General features: G+C 41.0%; 1 protein-coding gene across 2 annotated transcripts in view; it reads right to left on the reverse strand.

Moving 5' to 3' along the window:
- Positions 1-22,360, reverse strand: part of LOC139752011 (helicase POLQ-like) — a 275,342-nt gene that overhangs the window by 217,266 nt on the left and 35,716 nt on the right. For both annotated transcript variants that reach the window (XM_071667792.1, XM_071667791.1), the window contains exon 2: positions 10,450-10,549. In XM_071667792.1, coding sequence (XP_071523893.1) covers positions 10,450-10,549 — 100 coding nt within the window. The remainder of the gene's footprint in view (positions 1-10,449; positions 10,550-22,360) is intronic.

Raw genomic sequence — 22,360 nt, forward strand, 5'->3', positions numbered from 1 at the left:
GGAGACCAAATTGGAGGTGGAAAGATTTCCGGAATGAAAAAGATTTTGAGTGATTGGGGCCTGAACATGCAAGCGTATAAGGAATAGAGTGAATTGGATTGATGTGGTATACCGGGGTCGACGTGCTGTCAATGGATTGAACCAGGGCATGTGAAATGTCTGGGGTAACCCATGGAAAGTTCTGTGGGACCTGGATGTGGAAAGGAAGCTGTGGTTTCATTGAATTATAACATGACAACTGGAGACAGTGTGAATGAATGTGGCCTTTGTTGTCTTTTCCTAGCGCTACCTCGCGCACATAATGGGGCAGGGGGTTGTTATTTCATGTGTGGCAGGGTGGCGATGGGAATGAATGAAGGCAGACAGTATGAATTATGTACATGTGTATATATGTATATGTCTGTGTGCGTATATAGATGTATACGTAGAGATGTATAGGTAGGTATATTTGTATGTGTGGACGTGTATGTATATACATATATATGTGGGTGGGTTGGGCCATTCTTTCGTCTTTTTCCTTGCACTACCTCGGTAATGCGGGAGACAGCGACATAGCAAAATAAATAAAAAATAAATATATATTTTAACTTTCTAAAAAGGGAAGCAGAAGAAGGAGCCATGCGAGGAGTGCTCATCCTCCTCGAAGGCTCAGATTGGGGTGTCTAAATGTGTGTGGATATATCTAAGATGACAAAAAAAGGAGAGAGAGGTAGTATGTTTGAAGAAAGGAACGTGGATGTTTTGGCTCTGAGGGAAATGAAGCTCAAGGATAAAGGGGAAGAGTGGTTTGGGAATGTCTTGGGAGTAAAGTCAGGTGTTAGTGAGAGGATAAGAGCAAGGGATGGAGTAGCACTACTCCTGAAACAGGAGTGGTGGGAGTATGTGATAGAGTGTAAAAAAGTAAACTCAAGATTTATATGGGTAAAAATGAAAGTGAAAGGAGAGAGATGGGTGATTATTGGTGCATATGCACCTGGGCATGAGAAGAAAGATCATGAGAGGCAAGTGTTTTGCGAGCAGCTGAGTGAGTGTGTTAGTAGTTTTGACGCACGAGACCAGGTTATAGTGATGGGTGATTTGAATGCAAAGGTGAGTAATGTGGCAGTTGAGGGAATAACTGGTTTACATGGGGTGTTCAGTGTTGTAAATGAAAATGGTGAAGAGCTTGTAAATTTATGTGCTGAAAAAGGACCGGTGATTGTGAATGCCTGGTTTAAAAAGAGAGATATACATAAGTATATGTATGTAAGAGGGAGAGAGATGGCCAGAGAGCATTATTGCATTACATGTTAATTGATTGGCATGCAAAAGAGAGACTTTTGGATGTTAATGTGCTGAAAGGTGCAACTGGAGGGATGTCTTATCATTATCTTGTGGAAGCAAAGGTGAAGATTTATAGAGGTTTTCAGAAAAGAATAGAGAATGCTGGAGTGAAGAGTGTGGTGAGAGTAAGTGAACTTGGGAAGGACACTTGTGTGAAGAAGTACCAGGAGAGACTAAGTACAGAATGGAAAAAAGTGAGAACAAAGGACGTAAGGGGAGTGAGGGAGGAATGGGATGTATTTAGGGAAGCAGTGATGGCTTGTGCAAAAGATGTTTGTGGCATGAGAAGCATGGGAGATGGGCAGATTATGAAAGGGTAGTGAGTGGTGGGATAAAGACGTAAGATTATTAGTGAAAGAGAAGAGAGAGGCATTTGGATGATTTTTGCAGGGAAATAATACATGTGACTGGGAGATGTATAAAAGTACGAGGCAGGAGGTCAAGTGAAGGGTGCAAGAGGTGAAAAAAAGGGCAAATGAGAGTTGGGGTGAGAGAGTATCATTAAATTTTAGGGAGAATAAAAGGTGTTTTGGAAGCAGGTAAATAAATTGCATAAGACAAGGGAACAAATGGAAACATCAGTGAAGGGGGATAATGGGGAGGTGATAACAAGTAGTGGTGATGTGAGAAAGAGATGGAGTGAGTATTTTGAAGGTTTGTTGAATGTGTTTGATGATAGAGCAGCAGATATAAGGTGTTTTGGTCGAGTTGGTGTGCAAAGTGAGGGGGTTAGGGAAAATGATTTGGTAAACAGAGAAGAGGTAGTATAAGCTTTGCGGAAGATGAAAGCCGGAAAGGCAGTTGGTTTGGATGGTGTTGCAATGAAATCTATTAAAAAAGGGGGTGACTGTATTGTTGACTGGTTACTAAGGTTATTTAATGTATGTATGAATCATGGTGAGGTGCCTGAGGATTGGCAGAATGCTTGCATAGTGCCATTGTACAAAGCCAAAGGGGATAAAAGTGAGTGCTCAAATTACAGAGGTATAAGTTTGTTGAAATGGGGAGGTGATAACAAGTAGTGGTGATGTGAGAAGGAGATGGAATGAGTATTTTGAAGGTTTGTTGAATGTGTCTGATGACAGAGTAGCAGATATAGGGTGTTTGGGTCGAGGTGGTGTGCAAAGTGAGAGGGTTAGGGAAAATGATTTGGTAAACAGAGAAGAGGTAGTAAAAGCTTTGCGGAAGATGAAAGCCGGCAAGGCAGCAGGTTTGGATGGTATTGCAGTGGAATTTATTAAAAAAGGGGGTGACTGTATTGTTGACTGGTTGGTAAGGTTATTTAATGTATGTATGACTCATGGTGAGGTGCCTGAGGATTGGCGGAATGCGTGCATAGTGCCATTGTACAAAGGCAAAGGGGATAAGAGTGAGTGCTCAAATTACAGAGGTATAAGTTTGTTGAGTATTCCTGGTAAATTATATGGGAGGGTATTGATTGAAAGGGTGAAGGCATGTACAGAGCATCAGATTGGGGAAGAGCAGTGTGGTTTCAGAAGTGGTAGAGGATGTGTGGATCAGGTGTTTGCTTTGAAGAATGTATGTGAGAAATACTTAGAAAAGCAAATGGATTTGTATGTAGCATTTATGGATCTGGAGAAGGCATATGATAGAGTTGATAGAGATGCTCTGTGGAAGGTATTAAGAATATATGGTGTGGGAGGCAAGTTGTTAGAAGCAGTGAAAAGTTTTTATCGAGGATGTAAGGCATGTGTACGTGTAGGAAGAGAGGAAAGTAATTGGTTCTCAGTGAATGTAGGTTTGCGGCAGGGGTGTGTGATGTCTCCATGGTTGTTTAATTTGTTTATGGATGGGGTTGTTAGGGAGGTAAATGCAAGAGTCTTGGAAAGAGGGGCAAGTATGAAGTCTGTTGGGGATGAGAGAGCTTGGGAAGTGAGTCAGTTGTTGTTCGCTGATGATACAGCGCTGGTGGCGGATTCATGTGAGAAACTGCAGAAGCTGGTGACGGAGTTTGGTAAAGTGTGTGGAAGAAGAAAGTTAAGAGTAAATGTGAATAAGAGCAAGGTTATTAGGTACAGTAGGGTTGAGGGTCAAGTCAATTGGGAGGTGAGTTTGAATGGTGAAAAACTGGAGGAAGTGAAGTGTTTTAGATATCTGGGAGTGGATCTGTCAGCGGATGGAACCATGGAAGCGGAAGTGGATCATAGGGTGGGGGAGGGGGCGAAAATTTTGGGAGCCTTGAAAAATGTGTGGAAGTCGAGAACATTATCCCGGAAAGCAAAAATGGGTATGTATGAAGGAATAGTAGTTCCAACAATGTTGTATGGTTGCGAGGCGTGGGCTATGGATAGAGTTGTGCGCAGGAGGATGGATGTGCTGGAAATGAGATGTTTGAGGACAATGTGTGGTGTGAGGTGGTTTGATCGAGTAAGTAACGTAAGGGTAAGAGAGATGTGTGGAAATAAAAAGAGCGTGGTTGAGAGAGCAGAAGAGGGTGTTTTAAAATGGTTTGGGCACATGGAGAGAATGAGTGAGGAAAGATTGACCAAGAGGATATATGTGTCGGAGGTGGAGGGAACGAGGAGAAGAGGGAGACCAAATTGGAGGTGGAAAGATGGAGTGAAAAAGATTTTGTGTGATCGGGGCCTGAACATGCAGGAGGGTGAAAGGAGGGCAAGGAATAGAGTGAATTGGAGCGATGTGGTATACCGGGGTTGACGTGCTGTCAGTGGATTGAATCAAGGCATGTGAAGCGTCCGGGGTAAACCATGGAAAGCTGTGTAGGTATGTATATTTGTGTGTGTGGACGTGTGTATGTACATGTGTATGGGGGGGGTTGGGCCATTTCTTTCGTCTGTTTTCCTTCCGCTACCTCGCAAACGCGGGAGACAGCGACAAAGTATGAAAAAAAAAAAAAAAGTTTGTTGAGTATTCCTGGGAAATTATATGGGAGGGTATTGATTGCGAGGGTGAAGGCATGTACAGAGCATCAGATTGGAGAAGAGCAGTGTGGTTTCAGAAGCGGTAGATGTGTGGATCAGGTGTTTGCTTTGAAGAATGTATGTGAGAAATACTTAGAAAAGCAAATGGATTTGTATGTAGCATTTATGGATCTGGAGAGGGCATATTATAGAGTTGATAGAGATGCTCTGTGGAAGGTATTAAGAATATATGGTGTGGTAGGCAAGTTGTTAGAAGCAGTGAAAAGTTTTTCTCGAGGATGTAAGGCATGTGTACGAGTAGGAAGAGAGATAAGTGATTGGTTCTCAGTGAATGTTGGTTTGAGGGCAGGGGTGTGTGATGTCTCTATGGTTGTGCAAGAGTCTTGGAAAGAGGGGCAAGTATGCAGTCTGTTGTGGATGAGAGAGCTTGGGAAGCGAGTCAGTTGTTGTTCACTGATGATACAGCACTGATGGCTGATTTTGGTGAGAAACTGCAGAAGCTGGTGACTGAGTTTGGTAAAGTGTGTGAAAGAAGAAAGCTGAGAGTAAATGTGAATAAGAGCAAGGTTATTAGGTACAGTAGGGTTGAGGGACGAGTCAATTGGGAGGTAAGTTTGAATAAAGAAAATCTGGAGGAGGTATAGTGTTTTAGACATCTGGGAGTGGATTTGGCAGCAGATGGAACCATGGAAGCAGAAGTGAATCATAGGGCGGGGGAGGGGGGCAAAAGTTCTGGGAGCGTTGAAAAACGTGTGGAAGTCAAGAACATTATCTCGGAAAGTAAAAATGGGTATGTTTGAAGGAATAGTGGTTCCAACAATGCTATATGGTTGCGAGGCGTGGGCTATAGATAGAGTTGTGTGGAGGAGGGTGGATGTGCTGGAAATGAGATGTTTGAGGGCAATATGTGGTGTGAGGTGGTTTGATTGAGTAAGTAATGAAAGCGTAAGAGAGATGCCTGGTAATAAAAAGTGTGTGGTTGAGAAAGCAGAAGAGGGTGTTTTGAAATGGTTTGGTCACATGGAGAGAATGAGTGAGGAAAGGTTGACAAAGAGGATATATGTGTCCGAGGTGGAGGGAATGACGAGAAGTGGGAGACCAAACTGGAGGAAGAAAGATGGAGTGGAAAAGATTCTGAATGATCAGGACCTGAACATGGAGGAAGGTGAAAGGCATGCAAGGAAAAGAGTGAATTGGAACGATGTGGTATACTGAAGTCGATGTGCTGTCAATGGATTGAATCAGGGTATGTGAAGCGTCTGGGCTAAACCATGGATAGTTTTGTGGGGCCTGGATGTGGAAAGGGAGCTGTGGTTTTGGTGCATTATACATAACAGCTAGAGAGTGAGTGTGAACGAAAGTGGCCTTTGTTGTCTTTTCCTAGTGCTACCTTGCGCACATGCAAGGGGAGGGGGTTGTCATTTCATGTGTGGCGGGGTGGTGACGGGAATGAATAAGGGCAGACAGTTTGAATTATGCACATATACACACGCACACTTACATACCTATACATTTCAATGTATACATACATATACATATATACACATGTACATAATTCATACTTGCTGCCTTTATTCATTCCTGTTGCCACCCCGCCACACATGAAGTGACCCCCCAACATGCGCGCCAGGTAGGAAAAGACAACAATGGCCACTTTCATTAACACCCAGTCTCTAGCTGTCATGTATAATGCACCGAAACCATAGCTCATTTTCCACATTCAGGCTCAATAAAACTTTCCATGGTTTACCCCAGATGCTTCACATGCCTCGGTTCAATCCAGTGACAGCATGTCGACCCTGGTATACCACATTGTTCCAATTCACTCTATTTCTTGCATGCCTTTCATCCTCCTGCATGTTCAGGACCCAATCGCTCAAAATCTTTTTCACTCCACCCTTCCACCTCCAATATGGTCTCCCACTTCTCCTCGTTCCCTCCACCTCTGCTGAGACATTCATCCTGTTTGTCAATCTTTCCTTTTCTATGAGTCAATGAGGGAAATGAAACACAACAAGTTCCCAAGTGCACTTTCGTGTAATAATCACATCATCAGGGGAGACACAAGAGAGAAATATAACAGTCAGTTGATATACAACGAAGAGATGTAGGTAGGTCACCATTTGGTAAACATGCTGATTGAGTGGATAGGTCTTTCTTCGTATGTTTCCTGGTGCTATGTCACTGACACAGGAAGCAGGAATCAAGTATAATAACAATGAATTATAATAATTTATATCATATAATGCCCTCCAACAGCAAGGACTCAATCCTAAAACCTTTGGATGGCAGATGGGAACGTTAACCACAAGGCTATGATTGCCTCTAATAGGGAAATGATTATTCTGTTACAAGTAATCTAATACCCTTCATCTCCCATCCATGAGAAATGGGGTCAAGACTGGTCAAATCCCATAAGGCTCGCATTACCAGCAGTTAGCATTTTACAGAAACCTACTGTACAACCGTGGAGGTATATGAACATGAACATGGTGCATATGAATGTGCACTTTCACAGAGCAAATAATGTTTTCCAACAACAAGGACTTGGAAGCTGGGAACACTACCCACTCAGCTATGATCGTCCCTAACAAGATAATGACTTTGATTACAAGTAATCAAATACCCTTCGTCTCCCATCAATGAGCAACTGGGTCTAGACCAGTCAAATCTCATCATGCTAAATAGTTAGTCTCTTTGAAAGGGAACAAATGTAGAACTTATCTTACATAGGAGGCAAGAATCTTTTAAACAAACATGCAAGCCTTAAGGAATACCATAAGATACTGCAATCTGTGTTTATATAACTTACCTTGAATCTCAGCATAACTGATAATTCTCATTTTTTTTTTTTTTTTTTGCCGGTCTCCCGCGTTTGCGAGGTAGCGCAAGGAAACAGACGAAAGAAATGGCCCAACCCACCCCCATACACATGTATATACATACGTCCACACACGCAAATATACATACCTACACAGCTTTCCATGGTTTACCCCAAACGCTTCACATGCCCTGATTCAATCCACTGACAGCACGTCAACCCCGGTATACCACATTGATCCAATTCACTATTCCTTGCCCTCCTTTCACCCTCCTGCATGTTCAGGCCCCGATCACACAAAATCTTTTTCACTCCATCTTTCCACCTCCAATTTGGTCTCCCACTTCTCCTCGTTCCCTCCACCTCCGACACATATATCCTCTTGGTCAATCTTTCCTCACTCATTCTCTCCATGTGCCCAAAACATTTCAAAACACCCTCTTCTGCTCTCTCAACCACGCTCTTTTTATTTCCACACATCTCTCTTACCCTTACGTTACTTACTCGATCAAACCACCTCACACCACACATTGTCCTCAAACATCTCATTTCCAGTACATCCATCCTCCTGCGCACAACTCTATCCATAGCCCACGCCTCGCAACCATACAACATTGTTGGAACCACTATTCCTTCAAACATACCCATTTTTGCTTTCCGAGATAATGTTCTCGACTTCCACACACACACACACACACACACACACACATATATATGGTAAATCATATGGAAGGGTATTGATTGAGAGGGTGAAGGCATGTACAGAGCATCAGATTGGGGAGGAGCAGTGTGGTTTCAGAAGTGGTAGAGGATGTGTGGATCAGGTGTTTGCTTTGAAGAATGTATGTGAGAAATACTTAGAAAAGCAAATGGATTTGTATGTAGCATTTATGGATCTGGAGAAGGCATATGATAGAGTTAATAGAGATGCTCTGTGGAAGGTATTAAGAATATATGGTGTGGGAGGAAAGTTGTTAGAAGCAGTGAAAAGTTTTTATCGAGGATGTAAGGCATGTGTACGAGTAGGAAGAGAGGATAAGTGATTGGTTCTCAGTGAATGTAGGTATGCGGCAGGGGTGTGTGATGTCTCCATGGTTGTTTAATTTGTTTATGGATGGGGTTGTTAGGGAGGTAAATGCAAGAGTTTTGGAAAGAGGGGCAAGTATGAAGTCTGTTGGGGATGGGAGAGCTTGGGAAGTGAGTCAGTTGTTGTTCGCTGATGATACAGCGCTGGTGGCTGATTCATGTGAGAAACTGCAGAAGCTGGTGACTGAGTTTGGTGGGGTGTGTGGAAGAAGAAAGTTAAGAGTAAATGTGAATAAGAGCAAGGTTATTAGGTACAGTAGGGTTGAGGGTCAAGTCAATTGGGAGGTGAGTTTGAATGGAGAAAAACTGGAGGAAGTGAAGTGTTTTAGATATCTGGGAGTGGATCTGGCAGAGGATGGAAACATGGAAGCGGAAGTGGATCATAGGGTGGGGGAGGGGGCGAAAATTCTGGGGGCCTTGAAGAATGTGTGGAAGTCGAGAACATTATCTTGAAAAGCAAAAATGGGTATGTTTGAAGGAATAGTGGTTCCAACAATGTTGTATGGTTGCGAGGCGTGGGCTATGGATAGAGTTGTGCGCAGGAGGATGGATGTGCTGGAAATGAGATGTTTGAGGACAATGTGTGGTGTGAGGTGGTTTGATCGAGTGAGTAACGTAAGGGTAAGAGAGATGTGTGGAAATAAAAAGAGCGTGGTTGAGAGAGCAGAAGAGGGTGTTTTGAAGTGGTTTGGGCACATGGAGAGAATGAGTGAGGAAAGATTGACCAAGAGGATATATGTGTCGGAGGTGGAGGGAACGAGGAGAAGAGGGAGACCAAATTGGAGGTGGAAAGATGGAGTGAAAAAGATTTTGTGTGATCGGGGCCTGAACATGCAGGAGGGTGAAAGGAGGGCAAGGAATAGAGTGAATTGGAGCGATGTGGTATACCAGGGTTGACGTGCTGTCAGTGGATTGAATCAAGGCATGTGAAGCGTCTGGGGTAAACCATGGAAAGCTGTGTAGGTATGTATATTTGCGTGTGTGGACGTATGTATATACATGTGTATGTGGGGGGGGGGTTGGGCCATTTCTTTCGTCTATTTCCTTGCGCTACCTCGCAAACGCGGGAGACAGCGACAAAAAAAAAAAAAAAAAAAAAAAAAAAAATATATATATATATATATATATATTTTTTTTTTTTCATACTATTCGCCATTTCCCGCGATAGCAAGGTAGCGTTAAGAACAGAGGACTGGGCCTTTGAGGGAATACCCTCACCTGGCCCCCTTCTCTGTTCCTTCTTTTGGAAAATTAAAATAAAAAAATGAGAGGGGAGGATTTCTAGCCCCCCGCTCCCTTCCCTTTTAGTCGCCTTCTACGACACGCAGGGAATACGTGGGAAGTATTCTTTCTCCCCTATCCCCAGGGATATATATATATATATATATATATATATATATATATATATATATATATATATATATATATATATATATATATTTTTTTTTTTTCATACTATTCGCCATTTCCCGCGATAACGAGGTAGCGTTAAGAACAGAGGACTGGGCCTTTGAGGGAATACCCTCACCTGGCCCCCTTCTCTGTTCCTTCTTTTGGAAAATTAAAAAAAAAAACGAGGGGAGGATTTCCAGCCCCCGCTCCCTTCCCTTTTAGTCGCCTTCTACGACACGCAGGGAATACGTGGGAAGTATTCTTTCTCCCCTATCCCCAGGGATAATATATATATATATATATATATATATATATATATATATATATATATATATATATATATATATATATATATATATATATCTCTATATATATATATTTTTTTTTTGTCGCTGTCTCCCGCGTTTGCGAGGTAGCGCAAGGAAACAGACGAAAGAAAAATGACCCAACCCACCCCCATACACATGTATATACATACGTCCACACACGCAAATATACATACCTACACAGCTTTCCATGGTTTACCCCAGACGCTTCACATGCCTTGATTCAATCCACTGACAGCACGTCAACCCCGGTATACCACATCGCTCCAATTCACTCTATTCCTTGCCCTCCTTTCACCCTTCCTGCATGTTCAGGCCCCGATCACACAAAATCTTTTTCACTCCATCTTTCCACCTCCAATTTGGTCTCCCTCTTCTCCTCGTTCTCTCCACCTCCGACACATATATCCTCTTGGTCAATCTTTCCTCACTCATTCTCTCCATGTGCCCAAACCATTTCAAAACACCCTCTTCTGCTCTCTCAACCACGCTCTTCTCATATATCCTATATATCTCCCCTTAAGCTACTGGGAGGATAATATCAAACATAATACAAAGAGAAGATGAACAAAGCATGTGAGTCTAATTTCAAACATACCGTTCTTCCTTGGCAAGCAATGTGCCGCATTCTGGGAGTCAGTCTCATGCTTGATGCACACTAGGCCCCGTCTTCGAAGACTTTCCACAATCTCCACGACCTAAAATCAATACTGAAAATGTTTATTGCGATACACATATTGATTCATTCACTTATAATCATAATTGGTCCTCTTCCAGAAAAAGGTCTAGGTGCTACCCAGGACCATTTTTCCAGACACTCCCACAGTTCCAAGGATATGGTACACTAGTAGTAGGGACAGGAAGGGCCCAAATGAGACAAGAAGTTCTTTGGGGAGACTATTCTCTTTCATCAACTGATGATACAGCATCACCAAAGGAGACTTTTCATTCACAATGTACACACATACACAAACACACAGAGAGAAAAACACATACAGGAATGTTAGACAATGGTAATGGTATTTTGAGAGTACTGTATACAATTGGAATCTATGGATGACAAAAGGGAAAATTCATCAGATATTCTTGGTGCTGTGGAAACAATGCTTATGAAAGAGAAAAGATCTCATATTTTCTATCCAGAGGAGTACATGATAGTAAGGAAAAAGAGACGAGCAAGGAGTAGTAGGTTTAGCTCTCCCAATAAGAAATACTTTAAGCTTCAGGAAACAGTAGGTGGCTGATTCAGACAATACATGATGGGAATAGCAACAATTGGAAACAACATACATGACTGCATGATATTCAATCCTTCAAAGAATTTTAAAGATCAAGATCAAACAGGAGATGACAACAAATGAACAAGCAGGATGATACATGAAGCAGAAAACCATGCACATCTCAGAGAAAGTGACATACTGAGAATTGGGTATTCAATCATTAGGAGATAGACTGGAGGGATTTGGATTCTCATGTCAGTGAACATACTAGCAAGAGAGGGACTGATTCACCCTCATTACTAGATCTTATCTTCACAAAGACTAACATGGATATTGAAAATATCATATATGATACAACTCTGAAAAAGTGATCATGTAATGCTGAAATCTGATAATGTAACAAATATGGAAGTTATACAAACAGAGATGAGAAAAGACTTGAAATATAATTATGGAAACTACAAAGAACTCAACAATTTCTATGGAAACATAGAATGGGGTACAGAGTTCAGTAACCAGGAGGCAAGGTCATGTGGTGAAAGATTCTGTGAAATTTACAGTGGAGTGATGGTACAGAGTTCAAAGTAGCCAGGAGGCAAGGTAATGTGGTGAAAGATTATCTGAAATTTTCAATGAAGGAGTGAGAACATGTACATCTCTAGCCTTAAATAGAGAGGAAAGGTTTAAAAATAGGTTGGAATAGTAATCAAAGACATCAAAAAGCAAGGGAGCTTTGAGATGTGCAATGGAGGGGATATAAGCAACACTCCAGCTACAAGAGAGCATGAAATGAGTATAAGCAGGATACAAAAAGAGGAACAGATAAATTTTGAAAAAAATATTTAGGATGTCAGATGAAACAAAAATTTTTTCATAAATCTTGTCAGAAATAAATTGTCAGTTAAAGAGCAGCTTATCAGATTAATGGATTCAGAGGGATTACTGGATGAGGATGTAAAGATACATGAGGAGCTAAATAAAAAGTTCAAAAACGTTTTTCATCATGGGAAACATTATAGTCCCATCACTATCGAGATACGATGGGGCAGGGGCTTTAGAAAATGTTGAGATATCAAGAAAAAAAACTAACAAAATCTGTACAAGATTTTGACCCATATAGAGCACATGGTCCTGTTGAAATTTCACCTTAATGCAGATGCATAGATGCATTATGAATCTCTTGAAAAACTATTCATGCCTTTGCTAGAGAAAGACAAAATTACAAGGTCATGGAAATGGCAAAAGTTATACCCATCTAAAAGAAAGAAAACTGGGAAGAGGTTCAGAACTACAGACTAGTCTCCTGACAAGTGTGGTCTGTAAGGTACAAGAAAAGTTAACAAGAAAGCAAATAGATACATCTAAACAAGAAGAGAAAATACCTTAGTGAGAAGCAACCCAGTTTTCAAGAAAGGAGGTCATGTGTAATGAACATCTTACATATGTGTGAGAGAGAAAACTCTGTCTCAGACAAGATGGAAGGCTGGGTAGATTGTTTATACCTTGACTGCCATAGGGTATTTGACACAGTATTGAATTGGAGGCTGATTAACAAACTGAAATGCCAAGCAGGAATGAGGGGGAACCTGTCCTGATTGACTTAGTGCAAGAAAACACAGGACACATTTCTGGGGAACCTTCTCCAAAAGGGTGGAGATCACCATTGGAGTGCCATGGACCATTTTTTGGTAAGGTTACTCTTCTTGATCTACATGAATTACTTGCCTGAAGGCATGGACTCCTACCTAAATATGTTTGCTGATGATGCAAAAGTCAAGAGAAGTGAAAAGCAGCAGGACTGCATCAGCTTACAAAGAGACCTAAACAGACTTTAAAGTTGGTCTGACACATGGCTGATGAAATTCAATACAAGCAAATGCAAAGTAAGAAGGATGGGAAAAATGAAAGAAGGACTCAATATGATCATTATCTTGCAGGATATAAGCTTCAAGATTGTGTGCAAGGAGGACTTGGAAGACAGCATCGGCCCTAACCTATCACCATATTCCCACAAAAGAACAACAAAGGGGATAAACTGTATTCAGAGAAATATCAAAATAACTTTTAAAAATATGGAAAATAAAATATTCAGCAAGCTTTACAAATCATAAATACAGCCAAAACTAGAATATTCATCTAATGTTTGGTCACTTCACCTAAAGAAGCACAAATAGCTGATGGAAAAGCTTCAAATTTGCCTACCTTGGAGGAGGGAAGAGTGAGAATTGACTTGAGTATAACTTTTAAAATCTTAAAACGGATCAATGATGTGGAGAGCAAACAGTTCTTTGAGAGAAGAGGTATTAGAGCATCAAGGGAACATATCAAGAAATTAAGCAAGAAACATGTTAAGAAAAGATGTAGATGCTCCCTGACTTATGACCTGTGTAACTTACTACCATCTGTACATACGACCCAAAAAGAAAAAATATAAAAAAGTATATTTTCATTATCATCATACTTAATAGCTGTTACCCGCATCAGCAAAGTACCACCAAGAAACAGACGAAGAATGACCCATTCACTCATATACACATATACATATATAGTAAATGCCCATACATGCACATACATATACATATCAACATATACATACACAGACATATACATATGTACACATGTAGATATTCATACTTGTTTGCTTTCATCCATTCCTGGTGCTATCCCCCACACAGGAAATAGTGTCACTACACCCCCCGCTTCAAAGAGGTAGTGCCAGGAATACAGACAAAAAAGGCAACATTCGTTCACACTCAGTCTCTAGCTGCCATGAGTAATGCAATGAAACCATAGCTCTCTATCCACATCTAAGCCCCACAGACCTTTCCAAGGTTTACCCCAGATGCTTCACATGCCCTAGTTCAGTCCATTGACGGCATGTCGACCCCAGTATACCACATCATTCCAATTCATTCTACCCCCTTCATACCTCTTAACCTCTTGTATGTTCATCCTCCCACATCCAATGTGGTCTTCCGCTTCTCCTTGTTCCCTTCACTTCTGACACATATATCCTCTCTGTCAATCTTTCCTCACTCCTTCTCTCCACATGTCCAAACCATTTCAAGACACCCTCTTCTACTCTCTCAACCACACTCTTTTCATTTCCACACATCTCTCTTACCCTTTCATTACTTACTCAATCAAACCACCGCACACCACATATTGTCCTCAAACACTTCATTGCCAACATATCCACCCTCTGCACAACCCTATCTATAACCTATGCCTTGCAACCATATAATATTGGTGGAACTACTATTCCTTCAAACATACCCATTTTTGCTCTCTGGGATAACATTCTCCATAGCCCCCAGAACCTTTGCCCCATCCCCTACCCTGTGACTCACTTCTGTTTCCATGGTTCCATCCGCTGCTAATTCCACTCCCAGGATATCTAAAACACTTCACCCCATCCATAAACAGATTAAACAACTATGAGGACATCACACACCCTGGCCACACACCAACATTCCTACTTGGACACACGCCCTACATCCTTGGTAAAACTTTTCACTGCTTCTAGCAACTTACCTCCCACACCATATACTCTTAAAACCTTCCACAAAGCATTTCTATCAACCCTTCCATATGCCTTCTCCAAATCCATAAATGCTACTTACAAATCTATCTGTTTTTCTAAGTATTTCTCACATTCTTCAAAGCAAACACCTGATCCACACATCCTCTACCACTTCTGAAACCACACTGCTCTTCCCAAATCTGATGTTCTGTACATGCCTTTACCCTCTCAATCAATACCCTCCTATATAATTTCCCAGGAATACTCAACAAACTTATACCTCTGTAGTTTGAACACTCACCTTTATCCCCTTTGCCTTTGTACAATGGCACTATGCATGCATTTTGTCAATCCTCAGGCATTTCACCATGATCCATACATACAGTGAATATATCCTTGCCAACCGATCAACAACACAGTCACCCCCTTTTATAATAAATTCCACTACAATACCATCCAAACCTGCTGCCTTGTCAGATTTCATCTACGGCAAAGCTTTCACTACCTCTTCTCTGTTTACCAAACCATTCTCCCTGACCCTCTCAGTTCGTACACCACCCCAATCAAAACACCCTATATCTGCAACTCTATCATCAAACATATTTAACAAACCTTCAAAATATTCACTCCATCTCCTTCTAACTTCATCACTACCTGTTATTACCTCGCCACTTGCCTTCTTCACCAATGTTCCCATTTGTTTTTTAGTCATATGCATGTTATTTACCTCCTTCCAAAACATCTTTTTATTCTCCCTAAAATTTAATGATACTCTCTCACTCCAACTCTCATTTGTCCTCTTTTTCACTTCCTGCACCTTTCTCTCGACTTCCTGCCACTTTCATTTACTCATCTTCCAGTCATTTGCACTCCTTCCCTGCAAGTATCATCCAAACACCTCTCTCTTCTCTTTCACTAACAACCTTACTTCATACCACCACTCATTACTCTTTCTAATCTGCCCACATCCCACCTTTCTCATGTCACAGGCATCTTTTGCGCAAGCCATCACTGCTTCCCTAAATACATATCATTCCTCACATCATTTGCTCCTACCTTTAGCCATTCTACACTCAGTCTCTCGTGGTACTTCCTCATGAAAGTCTCCTTTCCAAGCTCACTTACTCTCACAACTCTCTTCCCCCAACATTCTCCCGTTCTTTTTTGGAAACCTCTAACAATCTTCACCTTTGCCTCCACAATATAGTGATCAGCTGTCCCTCGCAGCACATTAACATCCAAAAGTCACGCCTATCAAATGACACATAATCCAATGATGCCCTTTGACCATCTCTCCTACTCACACACGTATACCTATATATAACTCTTTTTAAACCAGGTATTCCCAATCACCATTCTTTTTTCAACACACAAATCATAAGCTCTTTACCATTTCCATTTACAACACAGAACACCCCATATACACCAATCATACCCTCAACTACCACATTATTCACCTGTGCATTTAAATTACCCATCACTATAACCCGATCTCATGCATCAAAGCTGCTGTCACATTCACTCAGCTGCTCCCAAAACACTTACCTCTCATGATCTTTCTTCTCATGACCAAATGCAGAAGCACCAATAATCACCCATCTCTCTCCATCCACTTTCAGTTTTACCCAAATAAATCTAGAATTTACTTTCTTACACTCTATCACATAAATCCCACAACTCCCACTTCAGGAGTAGTGCCACTCCTTCTTTTGCTCTTGTCATCTCACCTACCCCTGACTTTACTCCCAAGACTTCCCCAAACCACTCTTCCCCTTTACCCCTGAACTTCATTTCACTCAGAACTGAAACATCCAGGTTTCTTTCCTCAAACATACTACCTATCTCTCCTTTCTTCTCATCTTGGTTACATCCACACACATTCAGACACTCCAACCTGAGCTTTTGAGGAGGAGGATCACTCACCACTTGACTCCTTCTTCTGTTTCCCTTTTTAGAAATTTAAATACAAGGGGGGGTGTTTCCAGCACTCCACTCCCACCCCCTTTGGTCACTTTCTATGACACAAGGGAAATACGTGGGAAGTATTCTTTTTCCCCTCCCCAGGGATAATGAAATATACATAAACATAAAAATTACTCATGCTCAGATGTCCGTCAGTATGAACGGCTGTGTGCGTATGACAGTGAATGTCAGGCAATCCCAGCATTGTGTACATAACAGCATCTCTCTCTGTTCTCACTCTCAGTTACAGTTCAGTAAGCACACACTATTTGAGTGAATTTAATTAATTTTTGTGCTGAATTAAACCATTTCTGCATTAGACCCAAAAGAAGATGATGAGCAAGAGGAAAAACCCATGTTGATAGATCTGTCAAGAAGGTGAGGAAGACACTTGATTTGGAATTGAAAAAGGAGGTAATCATCCAATATGAAGAAGGGAAAAAAGTTAATGCAATTATACATGATCTACAGCTGTCCCATTCAACGGTCTCCACAATTTCAAAGGACAAAGAAAAAAATACATTAAGCAGTGAAAGGTTCAGCAAGTATGAAGTCTAGAATAATAACAAAGCAATGACAATGGCCCATTCATGAAATGGAAAAATTGTTGATGCTGTAGATGGGAGATCAAATAAAAAACATGTACTACTAAGCTTACTAACAATACAGACGAAGACTATAAGTCTTTTCGAGACTTTGAAGGAGCAAAGGGAAAAGGATTACATCAAAAACTTCACAAGAAGTCATGGTTGGCTCAATAGATTTAAAGAAATATAGTTTGCACAGCGTTCGAGTCACCGGTAAAGCAGCAAGTGCTGATGAAGGAACTGCCTAAAAGTTCACTGAAAGTCTGAATAAATCAATCTGTGAACTAAAGAATCTTAAATAAAAGGTAAAAAGAAATTACAGAATCATATAATAAAGTTGGTTCATAAAAAAGAAGATAATCATGATAGAAATTGAACTGGATCAAAGAATGATGTACAAGTTTATGAATTCTACATTCATGGTTTCTCTAGTGACCTCTCCTCTGTTAAGCATCATCCGTCTAACATCTCTCCTAATATTTCACTTCACTTCCTTCTGAGACCTAACTGTATAATGATGTTCTCACTAGCCTATTTCTCATATCAAACAATAATCTCCACTCATGTTCCCAGTTCAAAGGTGATATGTGTGCTTAGTCCAAAGTCAACACACTTGATGCATGCCTCAAAGACCTTGAGTCTTATAAACCTAAACTTTGATGTTATCTGGCTCAAGGTATGTCTCACAACTACCATGCTCTTCCTTTGCTTTGCCTACTGCTCTCCTAATTCAATAAATCTTGTATCTTTCTTAGACTATCTAAACTCATGGCATGAAGCCATGACATCCTCTCACCCCAAGCTGAGATCCTCTACCTTCATGATTTCAACGTTCACCATAGGGAATGGCGGCATGACTCACATACAGATGGATTGGGGAATGAAGATCTCACATTCTCAATTCTTAATGATCAAAAGCAAATTATCATCCACCCCATCCATATTCCCAACTCCTGTGACCACTCCTAATATTCTGGATCTGTTTTTAACCTTTAATCAATCAAACTGTAGTGACACAGCATCACCCCCCAATTGGTTCATCTGACCACACTCTCATAAATGTAAAATTTTCAATAGCACCTACCCTCCAACAGCCCTTTCTTAATGTAAATATTAGTATCTCACCAAAGCTGACTGGAATAACTTACAAAAATTCTGTTTTTGACTTTCCTTGGGTAAATTACAGTCTCTCATAAGGTGATGCTTATGTCTCTACCAAATGAATAGCAAATGTTATTGTGGGAATGGAAGCATTTATCACTTCCTCCTCCAAGATGACCTCTTCTTCCAATCCTTGGTTTAACAGTCCATGTTCTGAAGCCATTCAGGGATGGTGTAAAGCATAATAGGCTTGGAAAAACTCTCCTTTCTCTGACTCTCATCCAGCTTTTATCACTGCCCGTAATCAGGGCAAATAAAGCAAAGTATTCCTCTACTCAAAGTTGGTGAGATAACCTATCCTCTTTATCTACTAGAGGGGCATCACGAACAACTTTTCTCGTTCCACCTTTCCTTCATGTTTCCATTTTGATAGTACTATAGCCATCTCTTCCACAGCCAAAGCAACTCTTTGGTACTCATTTCTCCTCCAGCTCTGTCTTAGATGACTCTCACATTCTTTCACCTCCTGATGCTCCTCTTACTTACCCTATGCTCCTCCCCAAAATCTCTTTCTAAACTGTCTGAAAAGCACACCTCTCTCTGGACACAAGTAAGACTTATGGTCTTGATGGCATGTATCACCTTGTGCTGAAAGTGTGTGCCTCTGAACTTGCTCATCTGTTTTGTCTCTGTCTACAAACCAGAACTTTTTCTTCTTCTTCTTGGAAGCATGCACTGCTACATCCCATCCCAAAGAAAGGTGACTATTCTAACCCCTCCAACTATCATCCTGTTGCTCTGACATCTATCATTTCCATAGTCTTTGAATCCCTCCTCAACTCCCATATCCTTAGACATCATGAACCTCCCAGTCTTCTTCATGATCACCAGTATGGCTTCCATAAGGTGAGATCCACTGGTGACATTCTTTCCTATCTTACTTCAAAGCAAACACCTGATCCACACACCCTCTACCACTTCTGAAACCAAAGTGTTCCTCCCCAATCTGATGCTCTGCACATGCCTTCACCCACTCAATCAATATCCTCCCATACAACTTTCCAGGAATCATCAACAAACTTATGCTTCTGTAGTTTGAACACTCACCTTTAACCCCTTTGCCTTTGTACAATGGCACTATACATGTATTCTGCCAATCCTCAGGCACTTCATCATGATCCATATATACACTGAATATCCATACCAACCAATCAACAACAGAGACATCCCCTTTCTTAATAAATTCAACTGCAATACCATCCAAATCCGCCACCTTGCCAGGTTTCATCTTCCACAAGGCTTTCACCACCTCTTCTCTCTTCACCAAACCACTCACCCTGACTCTCTCACTTCGCACAACACCCTGATGAAAACACCCTACATCTGCCACTCTATCATCAAACCCATTCACAAAACCTTCAAAATATTCACTCCATCTCCTTCTCACTTCATTATCACCTGTTATCACTTCTCCCCTTGACATCTTCACTTTTGTTCCCATTTGTTCTCTTGTCTTACATTATTTACCTCCCCCCAAAACATCTCTTTATTCTCCATAAAGTTTAATAATACTCTTTCACCCTAACTCTCATTTGCCCTCTTTTTCAACTCTTGCAACTTCCCCTTAACCTTCTGCCTCTTTCTCTTACACATCTCCCAGTCATTTGCACTCCTTCCTTGCAAGTATTGTCCAAATGCCTATCTTTTCTCTTTCACTGACAATCTTACTTCTTCATCCCACTACTCACTGGCCTTTCTAATCTGCCCTCCTCCCACCTCTCTCGTGCCACATACATCTCTTTCACATGCAATTACTACTTCTCTAAATACATCCCATTCCTCACCCACTCCCCTCATGTCATTTGCTCTTACCTTTTGCCATTATTCACTCAATCTCTCCTCACACAAGTCTCCTTTCCAAGCTCACATACTCACACCACTCTCTTCTCCCAACATTCTCTTTTCTTTTCTGAAAACTCTACAAATCTTCACCTTTGCCTCCACAAGACAGTGGAGGCACATTAAACATCCAAAAGTCTCTCTTTTACATGCCTATCAATTAACACGTAATCTAATAATGCCCTTTGACCATCTCTCCTACTCACATATGTATACTTGTTTATATCTCTCCTTATACACCAGGTATTCCCAATCACCAATCTTTTTTCAGCACACAAACCCACAAGTTCTTCATTTCCATTCACAACAACGAATACCCCATGTACACCAATCATACCCTCAACTGCCACATTACTCACCTTCGCACTTAAATCACCCATTATTAATACCTAGTTTTGTGCAACAAAACTGTTAATACACTTACTCAGCTGCTTCCAAAGCACTTGCCTCTCATGATCTTTCTTCTCATGACCAGGTGCATAAGCACCACTAATCACCCATCTCTCTCCATCCACTTTCAGTTTTCCCACACCAATCTAGAATTTCCTTACACTCCATCACACACTCCTACAACTCCTGCTTTAGGAGTAAAGCTACTCTTTCCTTAGCTCTTGTCCTCTCATCAACCCCTGACTTTGCTCCCAAGACTTTTCCAAACTATGCTTCCCTTTTACCCTTGAACTTCATTTCACTCAAAGCCAGAATATTCAGGTTTCTTTCCTCAAACATACTACCTATCTCTTCTTTCTTCTCATCTTAGTTACATTTACACACATTCAGACACCTCAATCTGAGCCTTCAAGGAGGATGAGCACTTCCTGCTTGACTCCTGTTTCCTCTTTTAGAAATTAAAAAACAAGAAGGGGAGGGTTTCCAGCCTTCACACCTGCTCCCTTAGTCGCCTTCTATGACATGCAGGGAATATGTGGGAAGTATTCTTTCTCCCTTATCCCTATTTGGTAGTTTGGTTGATCCCTGAATCAGGTTGGCACAGGTAACCTGCTTTCTTTGTGTTCTTACCCTTAGCAAAGTACCACCATAAACAGAAAAAACTGTCGCATTTATTCACATCCATTCTCTAGCTGTCATGTGCAATGCCCCAAAACCACAGCCCCCTATCCACAACCAGGCTCCACAGACCTTTCTTCCTACACCATATATTCTTACCTTCCACAAGGCATCTCTATCAACCCTATCATATGTTTTATCCAGAACCAAACTTGCCTCATGAAAAAATCCCTATGTTTCTGTTTTTCTTCAACACATTCTCTAAAGTTAAAACTTGATCCACACATCCTCTACCACTTTTGAAACCATACTGTTCCTCCCTTGTCTAATGCTCTAGACATGCTTTCACCCTCTTAATTATTACCCTTCCATACAACTTACCAGGTGGGCACAACAAATCTACACCTCTATAGTTTGAGCAATCACCTTTGTCCTCCCTTGCACAATACAAGCATTCTGTTAATCCTTCAGTACCTCACCCTGATCCATACATAGGGTGGAAATCCTACATAACCAACCAGTAACAGTCACCCTCTCTCTTGAGAAATTCATCTACAATATCATCCACTCCAGTTGCCTTGCCACATTTCATCTTATACAAAGCCTTCACCACCTCATATCTCTTCACCAAACCACTCTCCATGATTCTCTCACTTCGCATACCACCCTTACCTAAACACCCTACATCTGCCACCATACTACCAAACACATTCAATTGTCCTTCAAAATGTTCACTCTATATCCTACAAACTTCATCACTACCTGTTACCACTTCTTCATTTGCCCCTTTCACTAATGTTTCCATCATTTCTCTTTTTTTATGCACACTATAAACCACTCTCCAAAACATCTTATTCTCCCTGAAGTTTACTGATACTCGCTCATGCTAACTCTTATTTGCCCTTTTACAATCCCTGCACCTTCTTCTCGATCTTTTGCCACTTTCCCTTATACATCTCCTAATCACATGCACTCCTTTCCTGTAAGTAATGCCCATAAACCTTTGGATTCTTTGGATATTCTTGATTTAACTGTTTCAAATTCTGTTTCTTGAACCAATAAAATTTTGATTCAAAGACTGCTCATTTGGATTCAGGGGAGATATCATGCTCAAAAGTTTGGTATGGCTATGAATACCCTTCTTTCACCAATGTCATGTAATCGTTCTAAGAAATGTTTTTTAAACAAAAACAGTGAGGGATATTTTAC

Source organism: Panulirus ornatus, chromosome 12 (genome assembly GCF_036320965.1).
Source record: "Panulirus ornatus isolate Po-2019 chromosome 12, ASM3632096v1, whole genome shotgun sequence".
NCBI classification, from domain to species: domain Eukaryota; kingdom Metazoa; phylum Arthropoda; class Malacostraca; order Decapoda; family Palinuridae; genus Panulirus; species Panulirus ornatus.